The sequence below is a fragment of the Halichoeres trimaculatus genome, unplaced genomic scaffold (genome assembly GCF_033239565.1).
Source record: "Halichoeres trimaculatus isolate MK-OKI-2021-1 unplaced genomic scaffold, fHalTri1.1 fHalTri1_scaffold_8, whole genome shotgun sequence".
NCBI lineage: Eukaryota > Metazoa > Chordata > Actinopteri > Labriformes > Labridae > Halichoeres > Halichoeres trimaculatus.
In genome coordinates this window covers 7004659-7023385 of record NW_027437186.1, presented here as the reverse complement: position 1 = coordinate 7023385, position 18727 = coordinate 7004659, and the positions used below count along the sequence as shown (strand labels likewise).

Genomic DNA, 18727 nt, shown 5'->3' with positions numbered 1-18727 from the left:
AGACGTACATCCCTGTGGACAAACCCAACATATCTCCCCATGAGCTGCTGAAAACAAACCAAAACATACTCCTGGTTGGTAAACCTGGAATTGGGAAGACAGCACTATGTCATGAAATGTTCAAACTCTGGGCAGAAAAAGAGAACAAGGAGCTGGATTACATGTTTTACTTTGACATGAGACAAACATCTGACTTCACAGAGAGGATGAGCCTGGAGGAACTCCTTTTCCGTGTGTGCACTGAGCCCGATGAGGGTAAAGAGGAGGTCTTAGCGGACATAAAGAAGTTCTCTGATAACGTCACAGTGGTTTTTGATGGAATCACAGATCTCTCCTCTTCACTGGTGAAAAGCGTGGTGGAGAGGGACCTGCTCCCCAACGCCAAAGTCATCATAACCTGCAGACCAGACGATGAAGACGACTTCTTTTCTGGAGACTTCCTCAGAGTGGAGGTGAAAGGCTTCAGTGAGCAGACCATCAGGAACTACTTCTCAGTAATTCTTGGCGAGGACCACAAGAAGGTTTTGTGTCACTTGGAGTTGTTCACTCTTTGCCACGTCCCGATGTACGCTCTGATGGTGGCTGCCTGTTTTCTATCCAAGACACCAGAGGACTCGCCACAGCCGTGCAGCATGACAGAAATATACATCAATATCGTCCGCTTTTGCCTTCATAGGAGCAGCAACAAAACCACCAGGTTCCTCAATTCCTTCATCCAGGAGAAGAAAGACAAAATCCTTTCTTTGGCTGAGCTTGCTTTTCATGCAACCAAGAGAAAAAGTGTGAACTTAACGGACCTTCCCTGTGAAGACAGCTGTGTGCTCTGCTTCCTGAAACCACTTGTTGTCAAAGTGGCTCCCACTGAAACAAGAACAACATATGCGTTTCTCCACTACACAGTGCAGGAGTTTTTTGCAGCTCTGTGGCTCCTGAAGAATCCAGATCAGATCAATGGTGTTTTTCAGCAATGCCTCACAGAGGAGGGGAAACACATGAAACACCTGATCCCTTTCATGTGTCGACTGTTGACTGAGAAGAGCCCCAGTTTGTTGGAGCACCTGGTTCCAGCTCAGGAGTTGAAAAGTACATCTAGCTGGATCTTCCAGGAGATGAGAAGCACATTTTGTCCTGATGTGGACCTGCTGTTCTTTTGCCAGTGCTTGTATGAGTCACAGTGTCCTGCTGCATGTGTGGACTTCCTGGAAACACTTGACTACCATCTTGATCTCAGTGCTGAGAGTCTTGATTCCTATCTTTGCTGTGCTGTGGCCAATGTGGTCACAATGTCGAAGGAGAGGAAGGTTCGGCTGAACCTGGAGGACGTGTCTGTGTCAGAACAAGGAATCACAAGACTGATTGGATGTCTTGATAATGTCTTATGGTACGTCTTAAAGGTGTCACAGTGCTGCTCAAATTACAATGTACAGGGATAAAATGAGCCCATGATCATAACCAGGATCAGTTTTTGTTAGAACTGGATAAAAAGTATTATCCTCTGCAGTTAAACAGCCTTGTTTCTCTTCTCTGCTCCTTTATGATATGGGAATGGGCTCTGTTTCTCCTTTGAATCACAGGTGTGACCCTCTGCCACAACAGATGTGGAGGATTGTCTTTCTCAGTGAAGGACAGTTCAATGATGCCAGCCTGCTCAGCTGTGATGGGAACCAGTTGAACCTCCCTCTTCAGGGTAGAAGAGAGCTGTTTGAAAGGACAGCGAACATCTTACAGAAGAATCCAACGAAGGTGAACGTTTGCCTTCACTGGGACAGCAGAGCAACTACTGTCTGCCCGAGTCTGAGCGAGTCCCTCCTCAAAGCTCTGCCCTGCATCAGGTCACTCAGGTGAGCAGCTTCTGGTTGATCTAACATGCAAACTACAGAGAGGGGAGAGGTCTTAATAAGCCCCCTCTAACCCAAACAAAGGTGTGAGTCAATAAATAACCCAACTCACTGAGCAGAGAGAAAACACAGCCTCTTTCCAAATGATTATCTGGAAATCATTTCTCTTTAGATTTGATTGATTATCTGAAGCTGAACAAAATCTATTTTTATTTCAGAAGAAAATTATTCAAGGACGCATGTGTAATCTGAATAGTTGAACAGCTCATGTAATGCATTCATTGATATATGTTTTTTACTCTTTCAGCTTCAGGATAAACGATACAGGTCCAGAACTGCAGGACAAGAAGGAAAGGGTCAGGAAACTGAAGGAGACAAGAAAGAAGCTGTTCCTGGATTTATGTCTGAGAGCAGCACTCCACAAAGAACAGAGCATTCAAGATGTACTACAAAGGTTAAGGTCATTGTTTTCAGATTACAAAGAGCAGGAGTTCATCCTCGATTTATATCAACACATGGAGAGTGAAGGCTGTCTAAGTGTTATTCCAAGACTCAGACTGAAAACTCTTTTCAAGTCAACTCCTGCAGTCTGGACCATCAACTTCTCAGAGAGAAAGACCTCCATCCTCCTGGAAGTGCTGAAACTCCAACCAGAGAAGAAACATGTGGAGCTGTTGGGCTGTTCATATGAAGAGAGTGAAGTGATGACTTTCCTGCAGTGTCTGCCTTATATCTCACAGCTCAGGTAAATGAACAGTTCTTCACACATCAGTGCTCACCTGTTGAGGTGTGCTCCTCCATCTCAGTCCTCCTGCTGCTTCATGAGCTGTATCCCAGTTTATCAAACTATCTGTGGATGCAGAGGAGAGGACAGAGCTCTGAGGATGGACTCAAGTCAGAAAACCTGTTCTGAAGATCTTCATTTGGTGTCAGGGATCAGTCCTCTACACATAATGGACTTGGTTCAGGGTCATTTGAGTTTGAGATTGAGGAGAGGAACTGATCTCTGCTCACAAACAGCTATTTGTTAGCTTTTAGTAGAAACACTCCATCAGTAAAACAAGTCTCCTTTCCTGCTGTTAAAATCACATCCTGAAAAACTTTTCATCTTCTGTTTCAGTTTCTCTGACTGGTCTGAAAATGATGTCAAACTTTGTGGGAGACTGTTCTGTGCAGCAGCAGAGAGAGATCAGCAGACAGGAGGGAACACACTGCAGCTGTTAGCATCACTGTGCACATATCCGTGGTTTTCTTTTTCATACACTGAAAGAGTCAACCAGTGTAGTTTTGTTCTGGATCTGTTCTCCTACATTAAGGTCTTTGAGACTGAAACAGGCCTTAGTGTTCTTCCATCTCTACAGTCAGTTTTAAAGTCAACTCCTGCAGTCTGGATCATCAAACTCTCAGAGAGAAAGACCTCCATCCTCCTGGAAGTGCTGAAACTCCAACCAGAGAAGAAACCTGTGAAGCTGTGGTGCTGTTCATATGAAGAGAGTGAAGTGAGGACTTTCCTGCAGTGTCTGCCTTATATCTCACAGCTCAGGTAAATGAACAGTTTTTCACACATCAGTGCTCACCTGTTGAGGTGTGCTGCTCCATCTCAGTCAGCTCAATGTGACATTCAAGGTGAAGGTTAACCTCAAAACTTCATGAGAAAATATATCTCTATCAGAAAGATGGTGAATGGTGCTCATTTTAAAATCCCAGGAGGGGGTCTGCAGCTTGTTTTTAAACCATGAAGATCAACAGATCAAATATAAAAGACACAAACTTTCTAAACATAAAGAAGATTTTAATCTGTAGTGATAAATGAGGATGCAGATCTCAGTGTGTGCAGTATTTCAAAGCTGTGATCCTCAGCAGTGACAGGCTGTAAACTGTTCATTTAGTCATGTTGTTATTTCTGAACCCTATTGAAACCCTCCTGGTACTTTTATTTAAACTAGCTTACAGATACCATTTCAAAACATTTCATCATCATTGCAAAAGATGTTTGTATATTTTATATTTATCCCTGTTATCTAGATTTGAATGTGTTGTTTGTTTTGTTTGAAGCCACTGACATGCTGCATTTGTTTAATGCTAATATTTTAATCTATTTATTCAGTTTATTCCTCATTGTTTACTTATTTCTTATCACTGACATCAAGCCTCTGTTGTTCTACAGCAAAAAGATTGATAAAATGTTCCCTTGTCCAATTCTAATTAATACAACTAAAAATTATGTTGTCAGAATGGAACAGAGCACACTTCAAGAAACTCAACCAAACAGCAGCTTAACTCTTTATTGGTCTTTGATTTTTACTGAATGTTGAGAGGTTAAACATGAAGTCTGGTATCTGTAGGCTCAGATCTGATTGATTGATCAGTTACTGTGTGAAGTTTTCTTTGGCTCCTCCTGCTGCTTCATGAGCTTTATCCCAGTTTATCAAACTATCTGTGGATGCAGAGGAGAGGACAGAGCTCTGAGGATGGACTCAAGTCAGAAAACCTGTTCTGAAGATCTTCATTTGGTGTCAGGGATCAGTCCTCTACATTTAATGGACTTGGTTCAGAGTCATTTGAGTTTGAGATTGAGGAGAGGAACTGATCTCTGCACACAAACAGCTATTTGTTAGCTTTTAGTAGAAACACTCCATCAGTAAAACATGTCTCCTTTCCTGCTGTTAACATCACATCCTGACAAAGTTTTCATCTTCTGTTTCAGTTTCTCTGACTGGTCTGAAAATGACTTCAAGCTTTGTGGAAGACTGTTCTGTGCAGCAGCAGAAAGAGATCAGCAGACAGGAGGGAACACACTGCAGCTGTTAGCATCACTGTGCACACATCAAGGGTTCCCTTCACCAAACATTGAAGCAGTCTACCAGTGTGGTTTTCTTCTGTATCTGTTCTCCTACATTAAGGTCTATGAGACTGAAACAGGCCTTAGTGTTCTTCCATCTCTACAGTCAGTTTTAAAGTCAACTCCTGCAGTCTGGACCATCAACCTCTTTGAGGGAAAGACCTCCATCCTCCTGGAAGTGCTGAAACTCCAACCAGAGAAGAAACATGTGGAGCTGTGGGGCTGGTCATATGAAGAGAGTGAAGTGAGGACTTTCCTGCAGTGTCTGCCTTATATCTCACAGCTCAGGTAAATGAACAGTTCTTTACACATCAGTGCTCACCTGTTGAGGTTTGCTCCTCCATCTCAGAGTCTTACTGTGACATTCAGGTTGAAGATCAAGGAGATTTATAATCCAGAGGGCTGGATGAAAGATTGTTCATCTCAGTTAATGTTGATCATGACATTGTGTAAAAGTCTAAGTTACATGTTAGTTTTTCTCATTTCATTTTAAGAACATATCTTAATGTTCAGAGGTCAGTGACAGGTTAAAGCAGCTAAAAAGTACAGATCCTGTTCTCTGGTCTTTGAGTTCAATGAGGATTATTTTCAGAGACAGAACGACTCTTAGACAATAAATGAACTAAGGCTGAATGTGGGTCTGAAAAGATCATTTCTTAAAGAGGACAGACAAGATAATTAGTGTTTGTTTAAAAAATTACACTCACTGAAAGAATCAACATTTGTTGATCATCAAACCACAGTTTTTCTCCAGGAGGGAGGGACTGGTTTGATGCAGCTTGGTCATAAAAACAAACCAGCACAGTGACACCAAATCAGTTAGACAGAAGAGTTTAAACACTGATTAAGATCAACATCTACTACTGATTAATACATAAGATGATTCTAATTCCTCAGCGTGTAATGAGTGACCTGCTCTAACACTTGACGTTAACATTATTATAATCATGAGGTTTCACTGACAGAGGTCAAATATGAAGTCTGGTATCTGTAGGCTCAGATCTAATTGATCGATCAGTTACTGTGTGAAGTTTTCTTTGGCTCCTCCTGCTGCTTCATGAGCTGTATCTCAGTTTATCAAACTGTCATTTGAGTTTGAGATTGAGGAGAGAAACTGATCTCTGCTCACAAACAGCTATTTGTTAGCTTTTAGTGGAAAGACTCCATCAGTAAAACATGTCTCCTTTCCTGCTGTTAACATCACATCCTGACAAACTTTTCATCTTCTGTTTCAGTTTCTCTGACTGGTCTGAAAATGAAGTCAAGCTTTGTGGGAGACTGTTCTGTGCAGCAGCAGAGAGAGATCAGCAGACAGGAGGGAACACACTGGAGCTGTTAGCAACACTGTGCACACATCCAGGGTTCCCTTTACCAAACACTCAAGGAGTCTACCAGTGTGGTTTTCTTCTGGATCTGTTCTCCTACATGAAGGTCAATGAGACTGAAACAGGCCTTAGTGTTCTTCCATCTCTACAGTCAGTTTTAAAGTCAACTCCTGCAGTCTGGACCATCAACCTCTCAGAGAGAAAGACCTCCATCCTCCTGGAAGTGCTGAAACTCCAACCAGAGAAGAAACCTGTGGAGCTGTTGGGCTGTTCATATGAAGAGAGTGAAGTGAGGACTTTCCTGCAGTGTCTGCCTTATATCTCACAGCTCAGGTAAATCAGATAAATTCTTCTTGTTTGCTGAAATGTGAGGATGCTTTCAGAATAGAATAAACAACTAATGAGGAGAGAGAAGAACTTTCGATGAATGATAATCTCATTCAGTAGCTTTTTATGTCACTGAATGTTTTTGTATTTTTTTGTTCTTTTCAGCTCTTGTCTCCTCTTGTACCTGAGCTGTGTTTACACTTCTTTTTTTCTGTTTTAGCTGTGGTCCAGAGTTTTTCCAGTGTGCGTGTTCATCCCTGTCAGTGAGATCCAGAGAGGAGGCTGAGCAGTTTGTTTCTCTGCTGCAGCTGCTCGGGTTCATCCTGACATTAACAGGAGAGTTACCCAGCAAAACGTGCAAGTCTGTTGGACGAGTTCTCGGTCTTTGTGGTTCTGAAGTGGATCTGATCCTCACACCCACCAAGATTTCTGTTCGAGGAGCTTCACTCCTATTCAGACACACAACAAGTCTACGCAGTCTGAGGTCGGTATCATACAATTCCTGTTTCTGTTTTTTGTCAAACACGTCTTCTCCAGCTTAATGTCTGTATTGTTCATGTCTCAATGCTTCCTGTGTGTGTGTGTCTCAGGCTTTCCAGTGACATGGCCTTGGTTCTGTGTGGATGGGTAAAAAGAGGGAGAGTGAACCCTCTGTCTGTCACAGAAGAGCTCTCTCTTTCCTCTCAGAAACACCCACCTTCAGAGAGAGTCGTGCTGAGGGTTGTCAGCAGTTTGGCATCCCTGCTGCGATCCTGGACAGTCAGACAGTTAGACCTGACCGAGTCCAGGACCCCTGCTCAGAGTCTGATCCCCCTCCTGCTTCACGATGGCCCTCTCACTATCAAGTAAAAGTTTTCCGAGCCTTCTAACCAATTTCTGGTGTTTAAGAAATGTTACGTTGTCAGTACCATGATACTTTGACTAAGACACATTTTCTTCAACAGACTGAGTGGGGAGGTTTCAGAGTCACTACTTGCCATCCTTTGTGAAATTCAAGACACAGACTTGACCAGGTCCTGTTTGAGTAAGGTTGGTGGAGACCTGACCCCCGTCTGTCTGAACTGGGAGCTTCTTCATCATCTTTTGGAGTCTTCACATCAGACTGTTACTGTGGACCTGAGGAAAAACAGCTTCCTACAGGAGAGCTTCACACGTCTGCTCCCCTTTCTGGACAGGGTTCTGTTTAAAAGGTTTGTTTGTGTTTTTGTGACCCATGAAGATGACATGGTCTGGATATGTGTACATGGTTTTATCAGCCTGAACTTCTGCAGTCTCTGTGAAATCCAGAGACTTGTGTAAATACTCTTATTTGACTTTCAGGCTGTCCCCCAGCTTTGTGCTGACTGCCATCAGAGAGGTCCATACGGCTCGTGCCAGTTCCTTTATTCCCGGTTTACTGAGGTCGTTTGATCATGAGATCAGCCTGACCTGCAGAGAGATGGACTCAGAGGACTGTGCTGCTCTGCTCTACACCCTCAGACACAGTGCTGGGGCAAAGCTGAACCTCATGTGGACCTCCATACCAACAGAGGAAATCAGCTCCATCCTCTTCACGCTGGACAAAGTTTCTCAGCTCAGGTCAGACATTAGTGCTGGTTTCCCACAGACAGGGCTCTATCAGCAGTGTGTTTTTAAAGCACTTTCTCTTCCAGTGTTGACAGGGATCTGCTGCTGAGGATCGTCCACTGCTGTGCTGCCTCTGCTGCCCCGCAGGAGAGAGCAGCCAGTCTGCTCAGGAGTCTGCAGCACAGGTTGGATCTGTCCTGCTCCTCTCATGTGGAGCTGTCAGCAGGGGGTCAGACTCAGACCCTCTGTCTCAGTGTCTCTGACTGTAGGGCCATCTTCACCGTCCTGAGATACAGCAGCCAGGACACAGAGCTCCGACTGCAGGACTGTGAGGTGGGGGACAGTGGACTGGACCTGCTGTTTCCTGTCCTAGACAGAGTCCAGCTCAGGTAGGAGGACTACAAAACGACCAAGATCCTGGCTCTAGTTTTATTCATGATTTTATTTCTTTTTTTTTTTATTCTTTATTTAGAGGATGGTTGTGAGCATAAACTATTAGCCATGCAGTTACAGAGGGTATGAAGGGTCCACAGTAAAATTCCGCTGCAAACATGGAAATATCTTCAAACCCTTTTCCTCTTTAACATCCTTAATATTTATTTTTTTAGCAATAAACTCCTTATTACTCTGTAGCTATATACAGTCTGTAAGAGGGATGTGCAGTTACCCTGATCTTCTTTCATACGTAGGGTAATTCATGAACATGAATCAAAGCAGAGGGCCAAAGAGAACAAAAACAAAATACAGGAAAAAAAAGACAAACACCCCTCAAAAACAACAACAAAAACAACCCCAACATCTTATGAATGATTAACATATAAGACATCAGTAAACATACATGTTTGCATGAGAATAACATCAACTGTTAATTTACCAATTCACAGAAGTTTGGTCATGACTGACGTACAGTACAGGCCAAAAGTTTGGACACACCTTCTCATTCAATGTGTTTTCTTTATTCTCATGACTATTTATATCGTAGATTCTCACTGAAGGCATCAAACTATGAATGAACACATGTGGAGTTATGTACTTAACAAAAAAAGGTGAAATATCTAGTGCTGTTAGGGGATTAAAAAAATTAATCTAATTGATTATAGGATTTGTAATTAATTAATCTAATTAATCACATTTTAATCTCATATCTGCTTAAGGTCCCAAAATAAAGAATTTGAATTCCAGGACATTAAATTACATTAAAAGACATTAAAAACATTCAAAAATAAGGTGGAAATATATACAACACATTTTAGGTACCCTAAGGCATAAGGAACAAATGAAAAAAGTTTTATGGTTCTATCTTTACTAGGGCTGTCATTTTAACGCGTTAATTAGATTAATTAATTACACCGCAAATTAACGCGTCATAAAAATTAACGCAGATTAATCTGGATCCCAAACCCGCGAGGCGTTCAAAGACCCACTTATTTTCAAATGTCCAGCATTTACAAACCGACGGTCCCTGAATCTATCACATCTAGCAACATGCTTTGAACCGGGGGGAAGAGAGAGCGATGTTAAAGGATAAGTTCGGTTTATTCAGCTTTTACATTGTTTATAGAATAAAATAGAACAAAATACTCACCCAGAAGGCTTTTCTGATCCAAGCAGTGTTTCGGGAGATATTTAAATCCCAAATCGTGCAGCGGACGTCCGTATAATGGGATCCATCGGGGCATAGACAGCGCCGCTCCTAAAACAGCGTAGTACTCTCTGGAGCACTGACTCCTTTCTTTGAGGGGCAAACGTAAACAAAGTATTCGTGAGTTCAGAGGTCAGTACAGCCGCACAGCGCTGTCTGGAGTGACGCAGACTGCAGCAGAGGACTATCTCGGAGCCGACCATGATGGAATATTAATAATTTTACACTCTCTAATGCATCAAACAAGCCCCAAATGATCGAAAAAGGTCTTGTATTTAAATCTAAAGAATTCTTTGAAAAGTTCCTTTCATCTTCCTGGTGTCGTGTTTCAGCTTGGGGCTGCTCTGCACCAATCAGCAACAGTTTGTGTGTTCAGAGCTTGTAAAACTGAGAATACTTCACTTTTCTTTGATCCAAGACTTGAAAAAAGTGTTTTGTACATAGTTCCTCTCCGTTTTTAGCCTTTAGCCCTGGTTCTCCTGACCTCATAGAAGTATAGAAGTTCATATTGCAGTGAAAATTGAGTCCACAAAATGTGAACAGTAGCAAAAAACGTCCTAAAAATCAAATCAGCTTATCTTAGGTGCAGGACTGTGTAGATTTTGTAAAGATAGAACCATAAAACTTTTTTCATTTGTTCCTTATGCCTCAGGGTACCTAAAAATGTGTTGTATATATTCCCACCTTATTTTTAAATGTCTTTTAATGTAATTTTAATGTAATTTTGATGTCCTGAATTCAAATTCTTTATTTTGGGACCTTAAGCAGATATGAGATTAAAATGCGATTAATTAGATTAATTAATTACAAATCCTGTAATTAATTAGATTAATTTTTTAATCACCTGACAGCACTAATCTTTACAAAATCTACACAGTCCTGCACCAAAGATAAGCTGATTTTAAGGATGGTTTTTGTTTCTGTCACACTTTTACTCGATATAGACTCAATTTTCACTGCAATATGAACTTCTATATTTCTATGAGGTCAGGAGAACCAGGGCTAAAGGCTAAAAACTGTAAGGAACTATGTACAAAACACTTAATTCAAGTCTTGGACCAAAGAAAAGTGAAGTATTTTCAGTTTTACAAGCTCTGAACACACAAACTGTTGCTCATTGGAGCAGAGCAGCCCCAAGCTGAAACATGACACCAGGAAGATGGAAGGAAATTTTCAAAGAATTCTTTAGATTTAAATACAGAATAAATATCGATCATTCAGGGCTTGTTTGATGCAGTAAAGAGTGTAGAATTATCTGTTTTTTACAGAATTGAGCTAGAGCAATGGTTGATTTTCTGCAGATTTTCAAAAAAGACATGTGAATAAACGAGATGTGGACGGCAGTCCCCCAAAAATCACTCTTGCTTCCCCCTGGTTTAAAGCATGTTGCTGACATCAAGTGTGATATATTCAGGGACTGTCGGAAATTTAAAAATCTGACGAGAACACCACTTTTTCCAAGTAGGACAAACGGTTTATAAATGCCAGACATTCGAAAATAAGTGCGTCCTTGAACGCCCCGCGGGTTTGGGGTCCAGATTAATCTGCATTAATTTTTATAACGCGTTAATTTGCGGTGTAATTAATTAATCTAATTAACACGTTAAAATGGCAGCCCTAGAAATAACTGAAAACGTGTTTTATATTGTAGTTTCTTCAAAATAGCCACCCTTTGCTCTGATTACTGCTTTGCACACTCTTGGCATTCTCTGGATGAGCTTCAAGAGGTAGTCACCTGAAATAGTTTTCCAACAGTTTTGAAGGAGTCCCCAGAGGTGTTTAGCACGTGTTGGCCTCTTTGCCTTCACTCTGCCGTCCAGCTCATCCCAAACCATCTCGATTGGGTTCAGGTCTGATGACTGTGGAGGCCAGGTCATCTGCCGCAGCACTCCATCACTCTCCTTCTGGGTCAAATAGCCCTTACACAGCCTGGAGGTGTGTTTGGGGTCATTGTCCTGTTGAAAAATAAATGATCGTCCAACTAAACGCCAACCGGATGGGATGGCATGTCCCTGCAGGAGGCTGTGGTAGCCATGCTGGTTCAGAGTGCCTTCAATTTTGAATAAATCCCCAACAGTGTCACCAGCTAAACACCCCCACACCATCACACCTCCTCCTCCTCCATGCTTCACAGGGGGAACCAGACATGTGGAATCCATCCATTCACCTTTTCTGTGTCTCACAAAGACACGACCATTGGAACCAAAGATCTCAAATTTGGACACCAAAGCACAGATTTCCACTGGTCTAATGTCCATTCCTTGTGTTTCCTGGCTCAAACAAATCTCTTCTCCTTGTTGCCTCTCCTTAGCAGTGGTTTCCTAGCAGCTATTTGACCATGAAGGCCTGATTCATGCAGCCTCCTCTTAACGATTGTTTTAGAGATGGGTCTGCTGCTGGAACTCTTTTTGCCATTCATCTGGTCTCTGGTCTGAGCTGCTGTTAACTTGTGATTTCTGAGGCTGGTGACTCGGATGAACTTATCCTCAGAAGCAGAGGTGACTCTTGGTCTTCTTTTCCTGGGTCAGTCCTCATGTGTGCCAGTTTCATTGTGGCACTTAGTTGTTTTTTCGACTCCACTTGAGGACACATTTAAGGTTTTTGCAATTTTCCGGACTGACTGACCTTCATTTCTTAAAGTAATGATGGCCACTCATTTTTTTAGTTAGCTGTTCGGTTCTTGGTATAATATGAATTTTAACAGTTGTCCAATAGGACTGTTGTCAGCTGTGTATTAACCTGACTTCTGCACAACACAACTGATGGTCTGAACCGCATTAGCCACGTTTACATGGACCCAAATATTCCGCTTGCATTCGGATTATTTTCTCAAACGGAAAGAATTTAACCTTTGTATACACCTCATTCTGAAAGAAAAGTGACAATCCAAATGAACATGTAATCGGTTTCACAGGGGTGGAATATTCCTTTCCCCAAACTGATTGAGGTATCATGTATCCACTCAAACAGAAAGTTGTCAGGGTGCGTTCTTTCAGTGCATGCTCAGATATGACGTAAGACGTTCCACAACTTTAAAAATGGCGGCGAGCTGTCAGCACTGGACTGCTGCTGAAAGTTTGTTTTTGATCCAAACTTTGAAAGAAATTAACATACTTTCAAGACTGGATGGACGACAAACTCGCAATATGGAGTATTGCAACACCGTGATAAACAAACTGTCGTCCTCCAGCTTTGATAAATCACGTGGTGTTAAGGTTGACTATTCTGTTTGATTACAGCGGCGCATGTAGACCAGAGATTGGAATATTCCTTTCCATGTATACTATTGTTTTCGGAAAAGTCATTCGGAAAGATTCCATTCGGAAAGACGGAAAACTCCTCATGTAACCGTGGCTATTAATAAAGCCAGAAATTCTACTAATTAACCCTGATAAGGCATACCTGTGAAGTGAAAAACATTTCAGGTGAACACCTCTTGAAGCTCATCCAGAGAATGCCAAAAATGTGCAGAGCAGTAATCAGAGCAAAGGGTTGCTGTTTTGAAGAAACTACAATATAAAACATGTTTCCAGTTATTTCACCTTTTTTGTTAAGTACATGAGCTGCACGGTGGCGCATCGGTTAGCACTGCAGCCTCACAGCAAAGAAGGTCACCGATTCAATTCCCAGCTTTGTTTCTTTGTCGAAGAGTGCAAATTTATAAAAAGATACATTTTAATATTCTTAATATTGCAATACACATCAATGTTCCAACATAGTGAAGAAGATATAAAAAAGAAATATTGGTATTCCCAATCCTCACTGTTTTTTCTTATTTATTAATTTTCCCCCCAGATTTTTAATTAAGGGAGCTTTAGGAGAGGCTGATAAAACCTTAAAATGACACCTAAACTGATTCCAGATTCGAAGAGTAGATCTTACAACTAGATTTTCTGTAAAGCCAGAGGGGTTGAGTGGCAATGAAGATGTGAGAAGAGCATCCAGAAAAGACAGACTACAAGATTGTCTTTCAAGTCTGCACCATGAGACATCGGGAGATTTAACCCAGTGTATAATCTTTTGAATATGTGCTGCCCAGTAACATAACTGAAAATTAGGCATAGCAAGACCTCCATTAAATTTACATCTTTGTAGAAGAGATTTTTTAATTCTAGGAGCTTTTTTTCCCCAAAGGAAAGTTGAAATAATATTTTCAATAGTTTTAAAGATTTTTTTGGTATATAGAGTGGGATACATTGAAACAGAAAGAGCAGCTTTGGTAAGACGTTCATTTTTACTGTATCAATCCGTCCAATGAGAGAGAGTGGTAAACTATTCCATTTCTCCAGATCAGTTTTTAGCTGAGTTATTAGGGGTAAGAAATTGGCAGAAAATAAAGAGGACATACTACGTGTAATATTTATCCCCAAGTACTTGAAACCAGTGGAGTTTATTTTAAAGGGAATATCTGTCTGTTGTAGTTGTAGTGCCAGGTCATTTATTGGATAACAAATGCTTTTAAGCAGATTCACTTTATAACCCGAAAATGATCCAAACCTCTGCAAGGTCCTCTGGATAAAAGGGATGTTTCTGACAGGGTCTAATACATACAATAAAAGATCATCAGCAAATAATGAAAGTTTAAATTCCTTATCTACTTGAGTAAGTCCTTGATAAAAGGGAGATGATCTAAGTGCAACTGAAAGAGGTTCTATCACCAAGGCAAACAGCAAGGGCGACAGAGGACAACCCTGTCTAGTTCCTCAATTCCCAGCTTTGCCAGTGGGCCTTTCTGTGTGGAGTTTGCATGTTCCCCCCGTGCATGTATGGGTTCTCTCTGGGTCCTCCCACAGTCCAAAAACATGCTCACCAGGTTAATTGATCACTCTAAATTGTCCCTAGGTGTGAGTGTGTCTGCGTGAATGGTTGTCTGTCTATGTGTCAGCCCTGTGATTGGCTGGTGACCAGTCCAGGTTGTGCCCCGCCTCTCGCCCAATAACAGCTGGGATAGGCCCCAACCACCCGCTACCCTGAACAGGATAAGCAGTTCAGAAAATGGATGGATGTTGAGTACATAACTCCACATGTGTTCATTCATAGTTTTGATGCCTTCAGTGAGAATCTACGATGTAAATAGTCATGAAAATGAAGAAAACGCATTGAATGAGAAGGTGTGTCCAAACTTTTGGCCTGTACTGTACGTATGAGACCCATCCTGATCATAATTGCTAAATTTCATCCATTTGGAAACGAAGTGAAAATGAAATATTTTCCAACACGTATATTCCATTTACGATATCCCCCTCACTCTATCGTGGGGGGGTCAGGACGTAGCCAGTGTCTAGTTATGGTCTTTTTAGCTGCAGTTACCAGAATGCCAAATAATTAGACATCAAAGTGTCCAGCAATACAGTCAACTCTCCCAAAAATGTCAGTATTAAACTCAAAAGGTATTTTTTTGTAAATATTAGCTCCAGAATGTTGTAGATTCTCGAACAGACATCTTTTAATAATTGGACAGTTTAAAGTATATGCCAGTGGTTAACATCTTTGCTCCCACATTGTTTCCAGCATTCTGAATCCTCTCCTGTGAGATAAGATTTCCAACCAAGTTCCCTCCATGTATGAGAGTTAGTAGATTTCCTCTGAAAGTCAGTGTTCATGATTCTAAATCTTAACGTGCTGCTCTGTTCTCCTTTTTAGGGCTGGTGGAGCCGTCCTCCTCCAGATGGTGTTCCTGGTTGATTTTATCACTGAGTGGGACTCAGCGAGTCGAGCAAGGTCCCTGTGCAGAGCCCTGGGTGGAAAGCTGGTTCTCAGTCACACCAAACTGGACCAGACGGCCTGTGAAGCCTTGGCCTTGGTGCTGGACTACGCTGAGGAGCTGACTGAGCTGGACCTGAGTTACTGCCAGCTAACCGACCAACTGCTGGTCACACTCATCGAGTATCTGCACAAAGTCCAAGTCCTGGAGTGAGTTCATGAGACATGAGTGTTTATAATGCAAAGTTAGCTGGAGCATGACGAGTGTGTCATGGAGGTAATAACACAGAAGCAACAAATCACACAAACAAATATCTCTGTACCGTACTTCTGGATCTTTAATATCTACAGAGAAATGTGTGAATCTTGTTCTCTGATGTGTGTTTGTCAGATACACCTGGAGATGATCCATGAGGGTTTAGTGCTTGAACAGGATCAACAGCTTACCATGATACTAACTCTGTGTCACTTTGATTTGTGTGCACTTTGCAGCCTGAGTCACAACAGGATCACAGAAAAATCAACTTCCATGTTGCTCCGACTGGTGGACACCAACCCAGGCATTGAAACTGTGCGGTGAGCATGAATTCATGAGTTCACTATTCCTTTCTGTTGACATTTGAAGTGATTTCCCATCAGCTGACCATTCAGAACGACAGCTTGTTCAAATGGATGCTGAAACACGTTGTTCTGGCTGGATGAATGATGTTTGCTCTCTCTGCTTTGGGCTTTTTCGTAGACTCTTCGGGAACGACATTGTGGGCCGAGCACCCTTTAAGACACTGAAGCAGTTTGAAATCTGGTGAACCAGGTGTCACTGTGGTGGTAATGTGACGCTCAGGGAAAAAAAACCTGTAATCTCAGAATAATGTTCTGTCTCAGGAAATATTTGTTTTACAGCTAGATAAAAAAGTAACTTGTTAAAATCACAGGTCATATCATCTTGTGTTTTATTTTTCTCATGATGCAAGGGCAGAATTTTCTAATGATCATGTGTCAGTAACAGCCTTTGATACAAATTATTTATTTTCTGTTTGGGATTATTCTGCCAGGACCTGATTGAAATTTTCACTTGTTGATAAAAGTGATAACTGTTCTGTGATCGACATGTTATGATGCTGTCTTTGAGTTATGTAATATTTTTTTAAATGTGTGACAAATATGTGACAAACTGGGCTGCACGGTGGCGCAACGGTTAGCTCTGCACCCTCGCAGCTCCAAAAACATGCTCACCAGGTTTATTAAACACTCTTGATTGTCTGTAGGTGTGAGTGTGTGTGTGAATGGTTGTCTGTCTCTTTGTCAGCCCTGTGATTGGCTGGTGACCAATCCAGGGTGTACCCTGCCTCTCACCCAATGACACATGGGATAGGCTTCAGTCACCCGTGACCCTGAACAGGAGAAGTGGTTCAGAAAATGAATGAGTGTAACAAACTGTGAGGGAGAATGACCGTAAATTTACCTCAAAGTTAAACTCACAAAAGAGGGATCAGGTGAAAAAAGTGACTTCTCTTTTGTTTTATCCTTTCTTATTTTGGATGTTGAAAATAAAAAAATGATATGAGAAACAAACACTTGTTCCTGCATTTTCTTGAATTGATTTCTTTGACTGTGTGTTTATGTTTACATTTAAGACAGTGATGTTTTGGAGGATTAACGCTCACTAGTCAACGTAAAACAGGAGCGTTCACAGGTGCATTGTGTTAGAGTCACAACAAATCATATGAGGTTTGTACTTCTAATGACATAAATGTACTGGCTCAGAAGTCGTCAGAAATATTCTGCCGTCATGTTCCTCTTCACAGGAGGCAGCTCAAGGAAACAGAACCTCAACCTCGGTGTTGACACAGTTAAAGGCTCAGTTTTATTTGTATTGAATACAAACGGGTATTTTGAAATGTAAAAGGAAAACAGAAAAGCCAAAAAAGGTACAACAATTTGTTGGACTTATTCAAAAGAGGAGAGGGGTGAAGCTCAGTTTTAGGGGTATTTGATCCAACCTCTCTCCCATTAGATAGTATGGTTAACAGTTAATTATTTAACTCCCTTATTCATGTGAACCTCAGGAATAATTACTTCACTTACTCCTGTCCAGTTCATTAATTACCAATAATCTTTGTTTTATAACAAGAAATAAATGAACAAGAAAAGGATTGCTACAAAACACAGCTTAGATATAAACCTTTAACAAATACAATCACAAATTTTTTGGTCTCAAAAAAACATGAATACATCAGTGTTTTCTTTAATCTTTTAAAATGTGTATCTAAATTTGAATTATATAAAAGATACAAATATCATTAGATGTTTTTTTTTTTTTTTTTTTTTTGGGGGGGGGGGGGGGGGGGGGGGGGCATATTAACGCTTAATATAACAACACTCAGTAAAAAAAAGTGGATGAGATTTTTATCCTGGGGTCATCCTCCCAGCTTGGTGGCTGTCATAGCCTCCAGTGTCCCAATCACTAATGGCATCACTGTTGCCTTCACACTCCACATCATCTGTAGCTCTTCCTTTAGCCCTTGGTATTTCTTCAGCTTCCCGTGTTCCTTCCTCCTGATGTTGCTATCTTTCAGTATTGCTGCATCTGATGTTTGTCAACCACCACTATGTCAGGCTGAGAGGCTTTCACCATCTCGTCAGTCTGGATCTGAAAGACCCACAGGACCTTGGCATGCTTATTCTCTGCCTGTGTCAGTTACAACCTTTACCACAGATGATTTATTTTCTGTTTGGGATTATTCTGTCAGGACATGATTCAAATTTTCAATTGTTGATAAAAGTGATAAATGTTTTGTGATTGACATGTTATGATGCTGTCTTTGAGTGGTGTAATATCTTCTTTTATTTTTAATGATTATGTATCAAACCATGAGAAATAATAACCGTAAATTTACCTCAAAGTTAAACTCACAAGAGAGGGATCAGGCGAAAAAAGTGACTTCTCTTTCATTTTATCATTTCTAACTTTTAATGTTGAAAAGAAATAATGAAAAGAGAAACAAACACTTGTATCTCCACTTGATTAAATTTTCTGTCTGTCTACATGTTTACATTTAATACAGTGATGTTTGGAGGATTTAAAAAAAATCCTAATGTAATTTTAAAACAGGAGAGTTCACAGATGTAATTTTGTGTCATAAAAGAATCATGAAGTATACTTCTACTGACATAAATGTATTGTATCGAAAGTCATCAGAAATATTTTGCTTTCATGTTCCTCTTCACAAGAGGTAGCTCACACAGACACCTGAAGGCAACAGAAACTGAACCTCTGCTGACACGGTTAAAGGCTCACTTAAATTTGGATTGAACAGAAATGTGTAATTGAAAATGTAAAAATGAGAAGTGATCACACAAGTGCAGGTAGATATGGACAGAAGGAATGAAAAGGAAGAAATATCAGCAATAATGACTTGACTTAGCTTGACAAGCTGCCAGATCTTAGACTCTACTCGAGAGTTAGTCTAGCTCCAGCCTTTGC

At 41.1% G+C, this 18727-nt stretch overlaps 2 protein-coding genes across 2 annotated transcripts in view; both read left to right on the top strand.

The window, feature by feature from the left end:
* Nucleotides 1-7759, top strand: part of LOC141795233 (nucleotide-binding oligomerization domain-containing protein 1-like) — an 11247-nt gene extending 3488 nt beyond the window's left edge. Inside the window, exons 3-11 of the mRNA XM_074676048.1 lie at nt 1-1381; nt 1575-1841; nt 2146-2240; nt 6182-6338; nt 6553-6816; nt 6923-7177; nt 7277-7522; nt 7653-7723; nt 7755-7759. The exon at nt 1-1381 is cut by the window's left edge and continues 219 nt beyond it. Of these exons, the coding sequence (XP_074532149.1) occupies nt 1-1381; nt 1575-1841; nt 2146-2240; nt 6182-6338; nt 6553-6816; nt 6923-7177; nt 7277-7522; nt 7653-7723; nt 7755-7759 (2741 nt within the window). The remainder of the gene's footprint in view (nt 1382-1574; nt 1842-2145; nt 2241-6181; nt 6339-6552; nt 6817-6922; nt 7178-7276; nt 7523-7652; nt 7724-7754) is intronic.
* Nucleotides 7743-16084, top strand: LOC141795500 (uncharacterized). Its single transcript, XM_074676401.1, has 5 exons — nt 7743-7910; nt 7985-8287; nt 15184-15453; nt 15736-15819; nt 15983-16084. Exons 1-5 carry the CDS (start codon nt 7771-7773, stop codon nt 16047-16049), a joined length of 864 nt encoding a protein of 287 aa, XP_074532502.1. The 5' UTR covers nt 7743-7770; the 3' UTR covers nt 16050-16084.
* Nucleotides 16085-18727: the final 2643 nt, after the last annotated feature.

What these genes read in the sequence shown, in the direction of transcription:
- LOC141795500 (XM_074676401.1), top strand. Translation starts at nt 7,771, where the DNA reads ATGGACTCAGAGGACTGTGCTGCTCTGCTCTACACCCTCAGACACAGT. An exon ending in GACAAAGTTTCTCAGCTCAG is followed by an intron (nt 7,911 to 7,984) that starts GTCAGACATTAG and finishes TTTCTCTTCCAG; the next exon opens with TGTTGACAGGGATCTGCTGC. An exon ending in CCAGGCATTGAAACTGTGCG is followed by an intron (nt 15,820 to 15,982) that starts GTGAGCATGAAT and finishes GCTTTTTCGTAG; the next exon opens with ACTCTTCGGGAACGACATTG.